Source organism: Microtus pennsylvanicus, chromosome 5 (genome assembly GCF_037038515.1).
Source record: "Microtus pennsylvanicus isolate mMicPen1 chromosome 5, mMicPen1.hap1, whole genome shotgun sequence".
NCBI lineage: Eukaryota > Metazoa > Chordata > Mammalia > Rodentia > Cricetidae > Microtus > Microtus pennsylvanicus.
Window position 1 is genome coordinate 31813617 of NC_134583.1, and position 18204 is coordinate 31831820.

The 18204-nt window shown below is 40.1% G+C and overlaps 1 protein-coding gene across 2 annotated transcripts in view; it reads left to right on the plus strand.

Moving 5' to 3' along the window:
• The window catches only part of Zfhx4 (zinc finger homeobox 4), a 187145-nt gene that overhangs the window by 20975 nt on the left and 147966 nt on the right, over positions 1–18204 (plus strand). For both annotated transcript variants that reach the window (XM_075971456.1, XM_075971457.1), the window contains exons 2-3: positions 1188–3820; positions 4668–5170. In XM_075971456.1, the coding sequence (XP_075827571.1) occupies positions 1234–3820; positions 4668–5170 (3090 nt within the window). In that variant the 5' untranslated portion in view covers positions 1188–1233. The remainder of the gene's footprint in view (positions 1–1187; positions 3821–4667; positions 5171–18204) is intronic.

Below are 18204 nucleotides of genomic sequence, written 5' to 3' on the forward strand. Positions count from 1 at the left end.
AGTGATCTGCCGGACTCAGAGCAGCTTAGCTGTAACCATAATGCACTTACAGAGGCTGAAGTTTACACGTGAAGACATTCACACTCATGTGTGCACACACCCACATAGAAGAAGACACTTTTTACCCACATCTGCTTAGCCTTCTCCTGGCATTTACCTTTACACTAGAACTAGATACGGCTTTTATAGAGTGACTCTTGTCACACAGGAAGAATATGATCTAGGAGGACTGTTGAAGAGAAAAAAAGAAACTTAAAAATAAAAATATTGAAGGATTTTCATCTAGAGTGCTTGTACAAGGCTGACCAAGCCAGGGAGAGGTTGGGGTGAGGCCTTGGTTGAAAGATGGGCAAGTCACTAGGACTAATAGCGTCCAATGGTATTTGAAATGGTGCTCAGTACATTTTGCAGTTTAAAAAAAAAGAGAGTGTATGTGATTGTCTCCTAGGATGATAGGAGTGGTTGTAGTAAATATTAATTTCTATCCTGTTTCCCATTGAGGTGACTGAAGTGTGGGGAAGAATGGTGATTGTTGCTTAGTCAGGGCCAGCAAGATACCTGCTGAGACCCTGTGCACAGGGAAGATTTGTAGTAAGCTCATTGACTGGCAAAATGAAAACCAGAGAAGCGTCTGGTCTGCACTGCCTGGGACTGTAATATTTCTCAGTTTAAAGCTCCTTCATTTGTTGGGCTCTCTCCCATACCCACCTCCCCTCTCTAGTCACTGCCTAATAGAGTGAAGGTAAATAAATTAAAAAACAAACAGAAAACAGAAAAAGCTGTCATTTGTACTGTTCATCCCTTCCTGCTGTTTCATATGAAAGTTCTTTACATTATACTAGGATAGAATAGATTTTAAAGTCTTTATATCCAGCGCATGCTGTTTCAGAAAATAGAAATGAGAAGTAACGGGATTACTACTACAAATTTGGGGTTCATGTGATTGCTCATAGCGCTTTCAAAACACCTCAGCAATGTATGGAGGGGCACCTGTGATACCTAGCTATATCATTTTGTTCCATTTATACAAAGTCGGTCTGTGATAGATAGGCGTGACGGTTTTAAGGTTTCCCCCCTCAACTTTTTAGATAGTCAAGTTTACAGCAGCTGTGAATTAGTGATGGGCTATTAGTGAGCGGTGTCATTATTTAATAAAAATGGCTTCTCTCACCTTATTTTGTATCCAGGTCCCTGACAGGCTGGATGAAATGAGATCCCCATGTAGCAATTGCCATGGCAACCTGTGACTCTCCTCCTATCTCAAGGCAGGAAAATGGGCAGAGCACATCAAAGCTATGTGGAACGACACAACTTGATAATGAGGTGCCAGAGAAGGTTGCAGGGATGGAGCCTGACAGGGAAAACAGCTCCACGGATGACAACCTGAAAACGGATGAGCGCAAAAGTGAAGTCTTGCTGGGTTTCAGCGTGGAGAATGCAGCTGCCACTCCGGTCACCTCAGCGAAGGAAATACCCTGCAACGAATGTGCCACTTCTTTTCCCAGTTTACAGAAATACATGGAACACCACTGCCCTAATGCCCGCCTTCCTGTCCTGAAGGACGAGGAAAGCGAAACCAGCGAGTTAGAGGACAGTGACGTGGAAAACCTAACAGGGGAGATAGTTTACCAGCCTGACGGGTCAGCATATATAATTGAGGACTCCAAAGAAAGTGGGCAGAATGCACAGACGGGAGCAAACAGCAAACTCTTTTCAACGGCGATGTTCCTGGACTCCCTGGCACCTACCGGGGAGAAGAGTGATCAGTCTGCTTCTGCACCTGTGTCCTTCTACCCACAGATCATCAACACTTTTCATATCGCTTCATCCCTCGGGAAACCATTTACAGCCGATCAGGCTTTCCCAAATACCTCAGCATTAGCAGGAGTTGGTCCTGTGTTGCACAGTTTCCGTGTCTATGATCTCCGACACAAGAGAGAGAAAGACTATCTAACCAGTGATGGCTCAGCCAAAAACTCCTGTGTGTCCAAAGATGTCCCTAACAATGTGGACTTGTCCAAATTCGATGGTTGTGTTAGCGATGGGAAGAGGAAACCTGTTTTAATGTGTTTCTTGTGTAAATTGTCTTTCGGTTATATCAGGTCGTTTGTAACCCACGCTGTGCACGATCATCGGATGACTCTCAATGATGAGGAGCAGAGGCTCCTCGGTAATAAATGCGTCTCCGCCATAATACAGGGGATTGGCAAAGACAAAGAACCTCTTATAAGCTTTCTGGAACCAAAAAAATCCACTTCTGTTTATCCCCATTTTTCTACTACAAACCTCATAGGACCTGATCCAACCTTCCGCGGTTTATGGAGCGCTTTTCATGTTGAAAACGGTGACTCTTTGCCGGCTGGCTTTGCCTTCTTGAAAGGAAGCCGGAGCCCTTCGAGCTCAGCAGAACAGCCGCTGGGGATCACCCAAATGCCAAAGGCTGAAGTGAATCTGGGGGGGCTGTCTAGTTTAGTAGTGAACACCCCAATTACCTCTGTCTCCCTCAGCCACTCATCATCTGAGTCTAGCAAGATGTCAGAGAGCAAAGACCAAGAGAACAACTGTGAAAGGCCAAAAGAAAACACCATCTTACACCCAAATGGGGAGTGCCCTGTTAAAAGTGAACCCGCTGAACCGGGAGATGAAGATGAAGAGGATGCATATTCCAATGAACTCGATGATGAGGAAGTATTAGGCGAACTCACTGATAGTATTGGTAACAAAGACTTCCCTCTCTTAAACCAAAGCATTTCTCCTTTATCATCCAGTGTGCTAAAATTTATTGAAAAGGGTACCTCGTCCTCCTCGGGGACTCTTGCTGATGACACAGAGAAGAAAAAACAGGCTGCTGCCGGCAGGAACAGTGGCAGTGTTACTAATAGCTACAACATTGGTAGCAAGGACTTTGCAGATGTAAGTGCCAGTAGAGATGGTGCCCCAGCAGCTCACTCCAGCGAAATGGCCCGGGGAGACGATGACAGCTCAGCTACTCCACACCAGCACGGCTTCACCCCGAGCACACCTGGTACACCAGGTCCTGGAGGAGATGGCTCCCCAGGCAGTGGCATTGAGTGTCCAAAATGCGACACGGTTTTGGGGTCCTCGAGGTCTCTTGGTGGTCACATGACTATGATGCACTCGAGGAACTCATGCAAAACCCTGAAATGTCCCAAATGTAATTGGCACTACAAATATCAGCAGACTCTGGAGGCCCATATGAAGGAGAAGCACCCTGAGCCAGGCGGCTCTTGTGTTTATTGTAAGACTGGACAGCCTCACCCTAGGCTTGCCCGGGGAGAGAGTTACACGTGTGGCTATAAACCGTTCCGTTGTGAGGTTTGTAACTACTCTACCACTACCAAAGGCAACCTCAGTATTCATATGCAGTCTGACAAGCACCTGAACAATGTTCAGAATCTCCAAAATGGCAATGGCGAGCAGGTGTTTGGCCACTCTGCCCCAACCCCCAATACCAGCCTTAGTGGCTGCGGAACACCCTCCCCGTCCAAACCCAAACAGAAACCCACCTGGCGGTGTGAGGTTTGTGACTATGAAACCAACGTGGCGAGGAACCTCCGGATTCACATGACCAGCGAGAAACACATGCACAACATGATGCTTCTGCAGCAGAACATGAAACAGATTCAGCACAATCTGCACCTGGGCCTGGCCCCAGCCGAGGCTGAGCTGTACCAGTACTACCTGGCTCAGAACATTGGCCTGACCGGAATGAAGCTGGAAAATCCTGCAGACCCTCAGCTCATGATTAACCCATTCCAGCTAGACTCAGCTACAGCCGCTGCTTTGGCACCAGGACTTGGTTAGTACTTCCTGTTCCTCGCTGTTGTCAGTCTTGAATCATATTATCACGTGGTCTCTCGTGAGGGAGCAGTAACAAACTGGGGACAGGTCACTAGAAAGGGCTTCCTCTTAAAATGCATTGGCAAACTGTCTCTCGTTTCGACTTCAAAGCTACATTAGCTTCGGAGACGAAAGAGTTAAGGGATTAGCGATAGCATAGAAGAAGTTAGCAAATTTTGTCCACATTTGATAAGTCCATTAATAAATGCTAATTTACATAACTTGGTTACCATCACTATCCATAAGCTTCACAGAATTTGCAGGTTCAGTTTAAATGATTACTCTCCAAGATATCAAACTTGAGGTACCAGGATTTTAATTAAATATTCTTGAAAAATATTTTAATGCCTGTGATTGCACATAATTAAACCTGCACTAATACCACTCATTACCTCATCCAGGTATTTGGGAGTACATTATAAACAACCAGTGCAGAGTGAGATAAATCCCACGGAGCTTTAAGACAAATGGGGAAATAACAATTAGTGTTTCTGTAAGTTTATCTAGGCTCTTAAATCACACACATGTGACTGTTTTGTTATGGTATTGATCAACTTTCTTGTTCTGGAAAATACAAATTTCAGAATGACATCATCGTGCCCAGTAGGAGTAATTAAAGCTATCTGATGAGGGAATTTAAAAGTTGAAAGGGATGATTGTAATTGATCCTGATTCAATCCTATTAGAGCTTTTTATAGTATAAGCTCTAGAGAAAGCACATTCCTCGTCAAGACTTTATTTTACATTCTTTTGTGCGTGCTGTGTTTTCTAGTCTCTATTTTTCCTTTTAATTTTTCTTCCTGTAGTAAATAATGAGCTGCCGCCTGAAATCCGGCTTGCCAGTGGTCAGCTAATGGGTGATGACCTGTCCCTCCTTACTGCAGGAGAGCTGTCACCTTATATCAGTGACCCGGCGCTGAAGCTATTCCAGTGTGCTGTTTGCAACAAATTCACCTCTGACAGCCTGGAGGCCCTAAGTGTGCATGTGAACAGCGAGCGCTCTCTCCCTGAAGAGGAATGGAGGGCTGTAATTGGAGATATCTACCAGTGCAAGCTCTGCAACTACAACACACAGCTCAAAGCCAACTTCCAGCTCCACTGCAAGACTGATAAGCATATGCAGAAATACCAGCTGGTAGCCCACATCAAAGAAGGGGGCAAAAGCAATGAGTGGAGGCTGAAGTGCATTGCCATTGGCAACCCCGTTCACCTCAAGTGTAATGCCTGTGACTACTACACCAACAGTGTGGATAAATTACGTCTGCATACCACCAATCATAGGCACGAGGCGGCCCTGAAACTCTACAAGGTAAGCAGTGCCATCCATTTTCATTGGTGCAGAATAGAAAAGGGCATTAACCATTTTAGAGTTTGGAACATAGAGAGGCAAGGAGAGGGCAGGTATAAGGGTCAAGATGCACAATGCCTGTGACCGTTCCTAACGGTGTATGGAACACACCGCAGTGAAAACAAGGGATTTGCTCCTTGCCCTATTTCCACCTATCTCACGGTCATAGATGGCTTCACTGGCCTCCTGCACTAGAATAAATTTTTCTGGAAAGTGTCATTGTGAAAATAATACTTTAAAATTATGTTTTATTTATTTATTGTTTTTACAAAACAAAAATATAGTGAAACTAAATGTTAATCGAGGAAGGAGCAGAGGACACAACCAGTACCTATACAGTAAATGTAACAATTGTTTGGTGATAAACATAGAAGACCCAAACAGGACATCTCTGTGTGTGTGCTCTGCCATAAAATAAACCCTATCTTCCTCAGCACCAGTTGGAAGTCTCTATAAGGAAACTCTCTTGTTCTTCTGCTTGATTGTTTTGCCAACTAGCCAGGCCTCTTCTCCTCCCAAAAGGGTGTGGCAGACATAACTATGCTCTTAAGATGACAAGCACACTATTATCTTTGCTGAGAGAAACTAGGCAGATGTTATTCATACGTGATAGGGATGAGCAGCAGCACGGATTGCGCAACTCGTCCTGATGTTTTCTGAACCCTAATGACGGAAGAATTTATTTTCTGTAGTTAGTTCACTGGATTGCCTTGATCGTCTTGGTTCCTGTACAAGTGCAGCACATTCATTTCTATGATGAATAACTTGGTTACTTATTAAAAAACTTCTTTTGTCTAGAGAATATTAAAATTCAGAAAATATTGCAAACCATTAGTCATTGTAACAAGCTCTAAATATGATTACAAAATCCATTTTGCAAGTGTTATCTATTGATTTATACTAGAAATCAGTGATAACTATACTATCAAGAGTCAACCAACAATTATAGTACCTATAGCTTTTCTAATGCTGTTTAAAATTGCAAACACAACAGCAAAGGCAGATGTGGCCATCTGGGTTAGACTCGGGGATTATTTATTTGGATTGGTTTGGTGCTGTGCACTTGGGTTGTTCCTGTTTAAATTTTAGATAGATGTACTATGCACAAAAACCTCCAGTCTCAGTGTGAGAATTTGTAACATTGTTCCTGCAATATTGGCACTCTGTGGATCGATAATGAAAGCATTAGATTTGGGCTGCTCAGTTTGTGGGGAGTGCAGGCCCTAATGTAAGATGGAATGCTTCTACCTCAATGTTATTGAAAATATAATATAAAGGATTAATTGTATTATAATTCATGAGTTTTGCAGCAACAGTTGACAACTGTTCAATTGCCTACTTCTTTTTTTCCCTGTTGATACCTGACCTATTAAAAGTTTTAGAATACCTAGGAGAAAAAAACAAACATTAAGTTTGTATAAATAATAGATTTAGACCCTGGGAGCTATATAGAATATTCATGAACTGTGTTTATATTCACACAGTTCCTCTAACACTTTAAATTAACATGTTGTGCATAGGAAATATAAATGTTAGATTTTTCTATTTTATTACTCTCAGATGGGAGCTGAGTGAAAGGGAGAGTGTTATTGTTTATATTCTTAAAAAGGGTTATTTAATCAAACTGTCTGATAATTCTTCATAAGTTGATAAGGTGGGGTGTGTGTGTGTGTGTGTGTGTGTGTGTGTGTGTGTGTGTGTGTGTAAATTCATGCAATTCTCTCCATAAGTATGAATTGGCCACCTAATTCCTGCAGGACCATTTACAAAGTCCAGGGTTCAACTTGAAGCTCCTTTGGAGGTCTTAAATTCAAATCGATATAGACCAATTATGATAAATCCCTGACTCTAAAGAAGACTGTAATACTATGAACACATTCTATCCCACAAGCATAAAATGCATAGTTATTTTAAAGATTATGTATGACATATAATGTGTCCTTTCTGGTTGTGTATCCCTTAATTACCCAAGTATATCCAATATAGTGCTTAAATATGGTCAGCAGACAAAGTTATTATGTTAAACATTGCATTAAATTCAAAGAATACCAAACATATTTGAGTACCGACCCTGTTATTGACAATTCAACTATTTTTTTACGTAGTTCTAGAAATAGTCAGAAAAAAAACACTCCTGAGTATGTATTGAGCATGCTATTTCCAAACTCAATTCAAAAACAATGTGATTCAGACATAGAACACTCAAGCACTGCGATGAAGAGATTAGCTTGGCCGGCTTGTCTCAGCAAAATAAAATTGGTTCATAAGTAACATTAATTGCTTTTAAATGAGAACCTAACAAATTGGCTTGGGCCTGGAAAAAAAATCATGGTTTATCATATGGCTTAAATATTAAAATTGGACACAAAATAGTTGCAGAGTTAATAACTAGACAATAATCTTCTCTATAAAATTTATTTCCATTAAGAGTTTAATTTGCACCATTTTACATTGTGAATTATTCAGACATTAGAGTAATGTGGCAAGTTACAGTTGTAAGGCAGATACAGAACTACAAGGAAGCAGCTTGGCTCATTATTGACAACATATTGATTCATAGCACTCTAGCCATGGCGACGTGTCAGATCAGTCTGAACAAAACACTCTACTCACGGTGTTGTCAAGCTGGAGAAGCACCCCCTGAAAGAACTATGTGCTTTATTCCGCTTAAGGAGGTTAAAAGTTAAAGGTCAAGGGTTAGTGTGAAAGCATCATCTGCCGAACTGCTTAACTTTAAACTGATCAATTTAATGAAAATCTGTTTTACAGATGTTGTTTTAATGTATTTGGCAGGATTTAGTCAGATTTAACATTAGACGAGGGGTAGTAAAAATTATTTTTTTATTTGACCAGAAAAACACCTCTCCTTTTATGTTTAAGGTAGATGGCTTGTGGTCTATGGTATTTTGGCAAAAAACCCAGAGGCAGAATGTGTTGATGATATTTCCATATGGACCCTTCAAAAAAAAAAAGAAAGACAAAGAAAAAAAAGAAAAACCGTATGTCTATGGCTAAGGATGACTGAAAGAAAAAAAAACTGTGTTCACTTTGGTATAGTATTACTTTCCTTAGATTTTTTCTGAAAAGCAACTCTGTTATTCAAAAATCTTCCTCATTTTTTTTTCAAGAGATGATCAATAAAGTTTTAATGAAACCTTAACTTGACATATTTTTCATCCACAAACTTTAATGATGAAGGAAAACTGATCAAGGAAAATGAGAAAGAAAAGGAAAATTATACATTGCCCTTACTGTTTCCAGCTAGGGCCTGAATGAGTATTTAAGGTGAGCCTAATAATGCTAAGTGTGCAGACAGTTCAAACTGGTTAATGTCCATATACACGCATGTGTAAATACATAACCGTGGTTTTAAGAGAGCTAATTTACTAGGCTGCATTCTATTTTTTTTAATTTCATGCTTTTATATTCTCTTAAAAGTTTTAGTGAATTGCTTTTTACATACTGGGTCCTTACTAAATGTTCGTATGACGTAATGAAGTAATAAGTCGACCAAGGAGTGTATTAAAGGACCTTTTTAACCATCTCTCAGCCTTCATTCTGAAAATGCATTGTAATTTGCTCTGCTTCTTAAGTGAGCCCTGGCATTTTCTGAGGAGTCCAGTGGAAAGTTGTAATGACAACCACTTAGCATTAAACGTGAAAGTTAGAACTATCAAGGAAGGCTTGGGCAATATTCCAAAATACGTTGGCATATGTTCTTGGCTCTATGAGGCTGGCTTTTCTGGCCAGCCTTGCCTTAACCATTTCCCTGTGTGGACCATGCCCACGCATAGCTGTCTGTGTCCTCAAACAGCCCTCCTCTTCCTGTGTGAATGTGTGAGTGTTCACAACTTTTCTGGTTCAAAGTCAAAAGCTTAATTACTTGAACTGCCTTCCTCCCTGCCTCTGCTAGAAGCAAGGCAAAGGAGTCTATCTGACTTCCTCACTGCTGGCTTGCTGTTTGGATCTCACAAAGGCTAAAAGCACGCAAGCACTAGCCTGTCTCCATGGTGAGTAGCGGCACACATTCAAGATTATTCCTAGGTACTCACAGGGTGACATGGACCCAAGGAGTAGTTTCCAGTTTTACTTTTCATTTATGATTTAGATTAAAGAAAAGATACAGGCTAAGACCTAAAACTGAAGGCGAGGGGAGGAGGGACAGTGAAGAGAATTCAGTAGATACAGTGAGGAAAGCATGTGCGGAGAAAACAAGCAATGGAATGATTGGTCTCACCTGCCCTGTGCTGCTGTTACTACTAGAAAACAGTGAATGATTTGAAGCTATCAGTGAGCCACAGGTAATTTTATAACCATACGCCCAAGTCAAATATACCAGCTATGTACCGTGTTAGTGAGTGACATCGTCGTCCTTGTGTGATGGTGAAAGTGCCCGGAAGATGGTCCAGTGCGCACTGGCATCGAGAGCATGTATAAAGGAGATTGCAATAGGAGTGTGCTCTAAGAAATCCACACAGGTTCTTCTTATTCTTTCCTAGGCCTTTGTTTAGATGAAGAAAGCTGTTTTAGAGATAAATGGAAAGCTATTCTTTTCCCTGACTAAACATTAACCTGAATATGGAAATATTTTTGTACTTTTTGTATTAGTTTCACATTAATGTTCATTTCAAGGTTGAAAAGCAGTGTGAAATTTAATTCCAGTTGTACAGTTTTGTTTGTGAGTAATCACAATTCAAATTATTCCATTGTATTCTCATATTAAAAGGCAGGCAGAGGTTGAAAAAGTCATTTCTGCGGTAGAACAATCCATGCTTGCATAATACTTAGAACTAATATATACACAGATCAAATAAAGAGGAACTGGTTAGCTAATAGCAACTAATAAATCACGTGGGTTTTAAATCACACGGTAATTGGCTGGCCCTCCCAACTGTACAGCCTTCTGTTTCTAGCAGGACGTTGGCTGAACCATAGCCAACGTGCAAAGCAGGCTACTTCGGCACAAATGTGGACTTCCGTCACTGTGTGCATGTGGCAAGTACTGAGTGCATGGTGAGCTGAGAAGTTGGTTTTCACCTCCAAAGTAAGAAAAATAACTCCAAAGTTATTAAAGATAAACAGATGGATACATATTAATCCCCGCAGAGGTCCATTTAAGCCAAGCTTATTATATCTAGGTCAAAGTGAGTAAGATAATGTTAGTGTATGAGTTTGTTATTAAACCTAGGCAGAATTTTGTAAAAAAAGAAAATGTGTCGTCCAGTTCTTGTGTCTTTATTTTCCCTAACCCGAGCTCCTGTCATTCGTCTACCTGTAGGATGCTGTTCTGCTTCTCACCCAGATCTGCTCATGGAAGTACCTCATGTTGCGAGATTAGCTAGTTTCCTAAGCAATTCTAAGGAAGCATTCTTAATTCTTTTTAATTAAAGGGGAAACAAGAAATTATATATATATATATATATATATATATATATATATATATACAAAACAGAGAAGCTTCTGTTGTAAATGACTCTCTATTCTTTTTCAGAGTGAACTGTTGAACTGTTGTTAATGTATTTTCTTATCCTGGAAGAATTTCCACGTTAGCGAGAGTGGAGATGGATCAGGTCTGAGGGACTCAGCTGGGAGTCAGGGCTAGGAAGAAAGTTCCCTTTGCTAATGCTCCTTTCATTCACTGCTTGTGAATACACCAACCCCAGGCACACACAGCACCGCTCCTGACTCTTTACAAACCCCCTCAGAAACCCAGCCAGGCCAGCAGCTCGGCCCTACCCTTAGTGCCAGGCCCCAGGAACACGCCCACTTGCACTTGGTGATTCACTCATTTCTGTCTTCTGTCCTCATTCTATCTAACCTGGAATGTTGGTACATTTTATCCCAAAACATCCAATGGCTTATTCATGACCTGTCCTAACTTTGCCTAGGTAAACCAAACAAAAGTGTTGTCCCATAATCCTGCACTTTCACGCAGATTTCCTTGGCTTCCTGTTTCTGTCCCTTTTCCAGGAGCTGGTCTGCAGTTGTCGTAGTGCTCAAAGGGCGCGGGGCGGGCTCCCAGCAGTACAGCCACAGTCATATGTTAGGCAGGCCTCATACTGCTGAAAGGGTCTTGGCCTGGGGTGGAGTGAGGAGGAGCTGGCATGTGCATAATGACCACGGTTCTGCTTCCAGAACATCTGGCCTTCCCAAGCCCTACTGCAGATGCTTTACCAAGTTTGCTTTGAGTCTGCGCCTATGCTGAAGGGGAACTCACACAAGATGTGGAGATGTATTTGTTAGTCAGACAAATCCGTGCATTAGAGGCGATTTCTCCTCGCACTGTCAGTGGCTTTCAGGGAAGCTTGAGAGGATGTGATTTATTTAAAAAGCCAATCAGGACCGTGGAGGTATAGTGACACCTCACCATCAGGCGTGTTTCCACAGACTCCATAACCTAGGTGTATCGATTGCTGCCGACACAGGGTCGTAGCTTCATCTGCAGAGTACCTAGATGATATGCTGCTTCGTGTCTCCAATAATTAGGGGAGCGTTTATTGAGCACTTACTGTGTGTCGGACTTTGAATAGAACCGCATGGGGGAGTGTGTCCATTAATGTGGTGCATGACGAGCTGGCTTCCTGAGTGTTGTGCAGACATGGAGTTTTCTGAGCCTGGGTTTTCAAACACTGCTCTTTACAATTGTAAGTTAAATTTGGACTCAGGGACATTCATAAAAATTACACGTTTCCTACTGTTTTTAACCATGCTTAGTCCAGAGTCTGAACGTGCCGGCTATCTTGAATTGTCCATAGACACACTATAATCCTGTTTGTGTTTCTTGACAGACTCTTATTGCATAACATTTTTTTCATCTATTTAAGATGAGAATTATGTTAAAATTTTTAATGCAAAAGGAGTTTTCCTTGGTTGACACATTCATAGTTATTTTTCAAATACAGCATGCTGTTGCTATGTGTTGTTTAAAAAAATGAAGAAAAACCATGAAGAATGTCCAGTTACAGCCTGAATCAACCCTTCTGCAGAATCAGAATGATGCTTTACTATGAACCCTGGAAAACATGCAAATACCGTTTACACAGCAGTCAGTGAGAGTTCTGCCTGAATGTTCATCATCCTGTTGGCTTGTTCATAGTTATCAAGACAGATGAGTTATACACAGCAGTATTTTGTTTCATTTGACTAAATAATATTTAATTAATATTCTGATGTTTTGTGAGTCATGGTGACACACACTTATAATGCCAGGACCTGTAGGGCTGAGGTGGGAAGGTTATGAGTTTAAGCCCAGCCTGGTCCATGGTAAGATCCTCTTGTGGGGAAGGAGATGAAAAGAAACAAATCCTTTAATGTCTAGGGATAAGGAAAACTAGGTTTGTAGCATATATAATATATTTTATATACTGTTTATATGTACAATGTGCATAGAAAAGCATGTGGCAATAGATTCACCTAAAGCCTATCAATGGAAATATTTGATAGCATAGAATATCTATTGGCCTCTCGTCTTTGAAAAGGACAAAGTATTGGGGTTACATTTGCGTCTGATGTATGTACTTCTTAGTGGACAAGGCATGTGGGTAAAACATCTGTACTAACACATCCACACATACATTGATAGAGGCCAGAGGTATATATCAGGTGTCTGACCCTGTTGCTCTCAACTCTTATTTGTGGAAATAGGGTCTCTCACTGAACCTGAAGTTCATGGATTCAGCTAAGCTGACTGGTAATGAACTTCATGGATTCTCCTGGCTCAACCCCTCACCATTCTCCAGTGCTGGGGTTACGGGCACACACCGTCATGCTAGGCTCTGTATGTGGATGTGAGGAACTGAAACATAGGTCCTTAAGTTTGTGCAACAGGAATTTTAGAGTCTGAGCAGTTTGTTCAGCCCTCCCTTGTGCAATTTTGAAGAAAATACAGAGGAAGTGTAAGGATGAAGTATTAGATTCCTGGATATTTGATGAAAAAATTAATGACAAGCAAGGATGACTGTGAAAAGACAGACCCAACTCTGTGATGACACCCGTTTTGGAAAAAAAAAAACCTTTTAAAATTTTGTAATATTGATTTTTTTTATTTGCGACTATGTATTCTGTCGCAAGAGATCTTCATTTAATGGTGGAGTTGGCAGTTGGCTGTCTCTCTGTGATTGATGGTGTATATTGGGGAGTCTCTTTCCAAAAATATCCCTTCTCCTTGTTCCAGATGGTCTATTGGCAATGAAGCCATATTGAGATTTTATTGTTCTATTTTTTGCCTTTTACAATAGCACTGCTTTTTGAAGAAAGAACATGTACTGACCAAAATTGTCAGTTAAATGCTACATGTCCATTGTCTCATCACTCTTCCGAGTAATTCTATGTGATTATTCACATTCAAGTGTATGTGGAGACCAAGATTTGGAGGTTTTTCAGGTCCTCACAGAAGGGAGATCCTGGTCTTGAGTTGTCGCTCTGTGTCTTTTCAGCCCAGGGCCAGCGTCCTTGTAGAGATCCCGTCAATAAACAAACCTTCTTTATATTTGAAGACAGCAAAAGCAGGGAAGAAAAGTAGAGAGGCTGATGCCTGATAAACTTTTCCACTTTGTCTTCAATATCATCATGTTGGGTAGCATTTTCAGGTCTCTAAACCGGCAGATTTTCTAAAAGTCTAAGCGGGAAAAGCGGGAACTGACCAGCGGGCCTGGATACGTGAATGCCACATGCTGAAAGGACCCGTGATCTATTATCCGGGGGGGGGGGGGTGTTAAGTGGTCACCTGAGTATTTCTTGTCACAATTGAATTCTTTTGCTTTCAGCAACTTCCTTGGATTGGCATGTTTCTGTGCTTGGTGTATTGAACAGGATTGACTAATCGAATATTTATCACTTTTAGAGCTGGAGCTTACAGGGACTGCTGGTTAAGCCCCTTTTGGAGGCTGCATTACTTCATTCAGGTCACCAGGGAAGCCCAGCGGTCATGCATTAATGGTTCCCCACTGGCCCTGCAGAGGAGATGGTGGAATGCGCCTCTGTGATCATTTAGGGGCAGCTGGAGCAGTCATTCAACCAGAGGCTGAGCCACTTCTCTCTTTTTCCTAACAACTTTAGAACTCCTGGAGGAGGCCTGAGCACATGTAACCTATTAGAAATGTTTAAAATATCCTGTGGTTTTAGTTCTTAATTTCATACTTTGATCTTTCATTTCTTATATTGAACCTTGTATGTGTTTGTGAACCTCATTTATCAGATCTTACCTTCTGCTCTTCCTCTTTCTTTCTATTTTACCTTGAGTTCAGCTTTTTGATGGTATTCTTCATTTTATTTAAAGAGTCCTAAGACTGTACCTCCCATGTATGTTGAGGCAATGGAAGTTGAGTAACAACCTCTTTTCTTTTCAAAATTTTGCCAAATATTTTGCTGTGAACCTCAGTGTCATGCTAGAACTTACATTGGCTGGCCATGGAGATACTTGGAAACTGTAACCTGACTACTTGACCCAATGAGATTTGTTTGGTCATTCACATCGATGTTGCTAATCACATCTGTTAATGAGATGTCCTTTATTGGAAAGTGAGATTTGTCTGGGCTTTGGAAGGACAGACTGGTTACTGATGGTTAAGTCTCTGTAGCTGGTGTGTGAAAAGCAGGGAAGGACATCTTAGTAATGATATTGAGTGTGTTTTTCAAAGACATATTTCTGACTGTCAATCTGGCAACCTTGGGGATAACTAGCTTGTTGAGGACATAGATTCTCAGGGACTAATATCATCCAGTATTCAAGTGTGGGATACTGGGTAGCAAGCTTAATTGCCGTCCCCTCTGCAGTCAAGTGTTCTGCCATTTTTGTCTACGTGTGTGCAGCCCTCTCCAGAACTTTTCTACACAATTATTAATGACTTTTTTTAAAGATTCAAAGCCTAAATGGGAATTATTTGGACACCAGAATCTGTTGTTTAGAATTTACTCTGTTGGTGGATTTATTTTACACAATAATTGAAAAGACTGAAAACATTTTTGTTTAGAATGTAACGTTCAATATTACTGTCCTTTACTAAGAGGCCTTCAAATACCTTTTGAGAAATAATTGATGAAGTCAAGTTCTGTCATCATTATCATCATCACTACCGTCACAATGAGGAAAGGTATTCTCTAGAATGGAAAGGGCTTCAAGGAAAAAATACTGTCTCATTATTGGATTCTTGTTTGTTTCATTTTTGTAAAAAAAATCAAATAACTAAGGCAGAAATTGTTTGCTACTGTAGAAGCATTGAAATTTTCAGTGATGACTGTTCCTTAAAACTCTTCTCCCAACCTGGAGCAAGCTTTTGTGTTGGCCGCCAGCTCACAAGTAAGGACATGGAGACTTTTTATTAATTACGGAAGTTTGACCTTTAGTTTAGGCTTGTCCCCAACTAGCTCTTGTAACTCAAATTAATCTGTTTCTATCATGTGGCATTTTAGCTCTTTCCCATTTCTGTAAGTCCAACTTGCTCCTTATCTCCCGGCATCTCTTATGCATCTTGATTATCTCTTCTTCTTCTCTCTTCCTAGAAATACCACCTATCTCTCCTCCTATTGGCTGTTCAGCTTCTTATTACACCAATCACAGCAACATATCTACATACCGTGTACAAAATATTCTATAACACAGACTCATAAACAAATTCTTTAAAAATAGTTGTAAGGGTTTTATGATTTGAATCTGGTGTCTAATATTCTGAATGCCTATTCCCCAAATGATGGCACCTTGTTAAGAGACTAAATGAGGTAGGTGGGTTCTTGAAAAATGTATTATCTTTAACCACTTCCTATTGCTGTTTCTGCCTCCTGTCCCACCCTGATGTGAACTCAACTGCTTCATCATGCCTTTTCACCCTTGATGGGCTTGGACTCCCTCTATGTCTGTGAGGTAAAGGAAGTCTTTCCTCCCACAAGCTGCATTCATGCAGCATTTTGGCTGTAATAATACAAAGTTAGCCAACCCCAAAGGAAATTTATAAATAGCTTTTCTTCAGAGAAGTAATTTAGTCTTTGATCTGCTTAATTTCCTAAGTATTGGAAAACATACAATGGCCCTTCTGAAGACCTCTTTAGACTTAGAACATTTTTTTAAATGTTTAGGTAGAAGTATTTGTGCCTTTAACTCATACATCAGCAAGTGACTTAATTTCCCAACTGCCCAAGTTTTTCTGTTTTTACTTAGATGTGTGTTTCAAAACAGATTGGCACGTATCATTGTCTCCTGTAAGCACTTGTAGTATGTACTGTGTCTCTTTATCCCTTCCCTTTGGGCTGTGGCTGCTCCTTTAGTAACAACAGTTTTATAATTTTAAAACAATGGATACAGAAGCAATTCACGAGAATCAAATATACATATAAATACATTTATACTTTTTTCCAAATGAGCAATATAGTTATTTCAGTGAATGAAAAAAAATAGGCATATATTTAGGATCAGATGTGTAAAGTTGTTAAAAAAGATGAAAATGATACTTTATTTGATATTTCCTATGTGTATTCATGAAGCTCTACTTAAAAGTACATTACTCAAATCCTGGAGCAAAGTGTGTGTGTGTGTGTGTGTGTGTGTGTGTGAGAGAGAGAGAGAGAGAGAGAGAGAGAGAGAGAGAGAGAGAGAGAGAGAGAGAGTTCTCTGTATGAAAATGTATAAATTTATGAAGATCATGAGTTAATCAGTAATTTTCTGCATTTTGTTTTGAAGTAGATAGCAGGAATTTCTTCCTGTACACTGTGTTTTTGACCATAGAGATAACAAGCCTTTGATGATAGTGTGCAGGACTCGGCAGCAAGTACGAAGTGGTTCCGAATGTACACATGACTAATCAAAGGTTCAAGGAGCACTGTAAGATTTGGTGAAAGTGATAGGTTCTCTAAAAACTAAATGGCACCATTAATGGCAAATGGAACCTTCCCACCATAAAGAGGCAGATCCTGAACCTAGCTTTGGAGAAAGTTGTTTTTCACACTAGCGTTTGCACTAAGTCTCTTAATTTTTTTTCTTTTAAAGTAAGTGTTTCTCAATTTCATATCTACATAGTTAGGACAGTATTTTTTTTTTTGGTCTGAAAATAGCAACATATTTCACAACATACTCAGAGGTATTGAAACCCATGCACTCAGACATCCATACAACATCTTAAATTGATCACTGTGGCTAATCACCAATGAAGGCAGCAATTTTAATGTTTAGGCTTGCACTTATTGTGGAAACGGCAACAAATGACCAATGAAAATTTTTATGTTTTAGCAGAAAGAAACGTAATTTGTGTCACAAATTCTAGTAGGTTCAGCTTCTGAAGACTATTGAGTCTTGCCTCATCTTTACTGTGCCTGTTGGCTTTTTAAATTTTTTATTAGTAGTAATTGTAAGGACTTGATTGAGATGCAGTTCATACTCTGTGCATTTCATCTATTTAAAATGCAATTGAATAGTATTTAAAATATTCGCAGAATTATGTAGCCATCATTATAATTGACACTTGAATATTTTCCTCAGCTAAAAAGGAAATCTTGTACTAATTTAGTTGCCCACAACCATCTTGAACTCTCACTCCCATGGCCCTAGGCAACAGCTAATTGCTTTCTGTCTCTATAGATTTGATTATTCTGGTCATTGATATAGATGCAACCACAGTGTATGGGATCCTTTGTGAGGTTCCCTTCACTTAGCATAATGTTTTCCAAGTTCATCACATGTTTTAGCATTTTGTATAGTATCTTCTACTTATGCTGCTTCTGATAAACATTTTGTTGTTTTCAGTTCATGTCTATTATGAATAATTAACCTATGAAGATTTATATATAAGTTTTGCATTTATTTCTCTGAGTTAGGTACTGTGCAGTAGGATTTCAAAATGAGCAATTACCAATATCAATTAGATTTTTTATTACTGTCAAGAGTTTTCTTATACTATGTTTGGCCAACTCCATGCCAACTGTCTTTTAAAGAATACTTCAAAGACTTGCCTAACATGTCTTGAGTTTGGTCACTAGCAACACACAAACACACACATACACACGTTAAA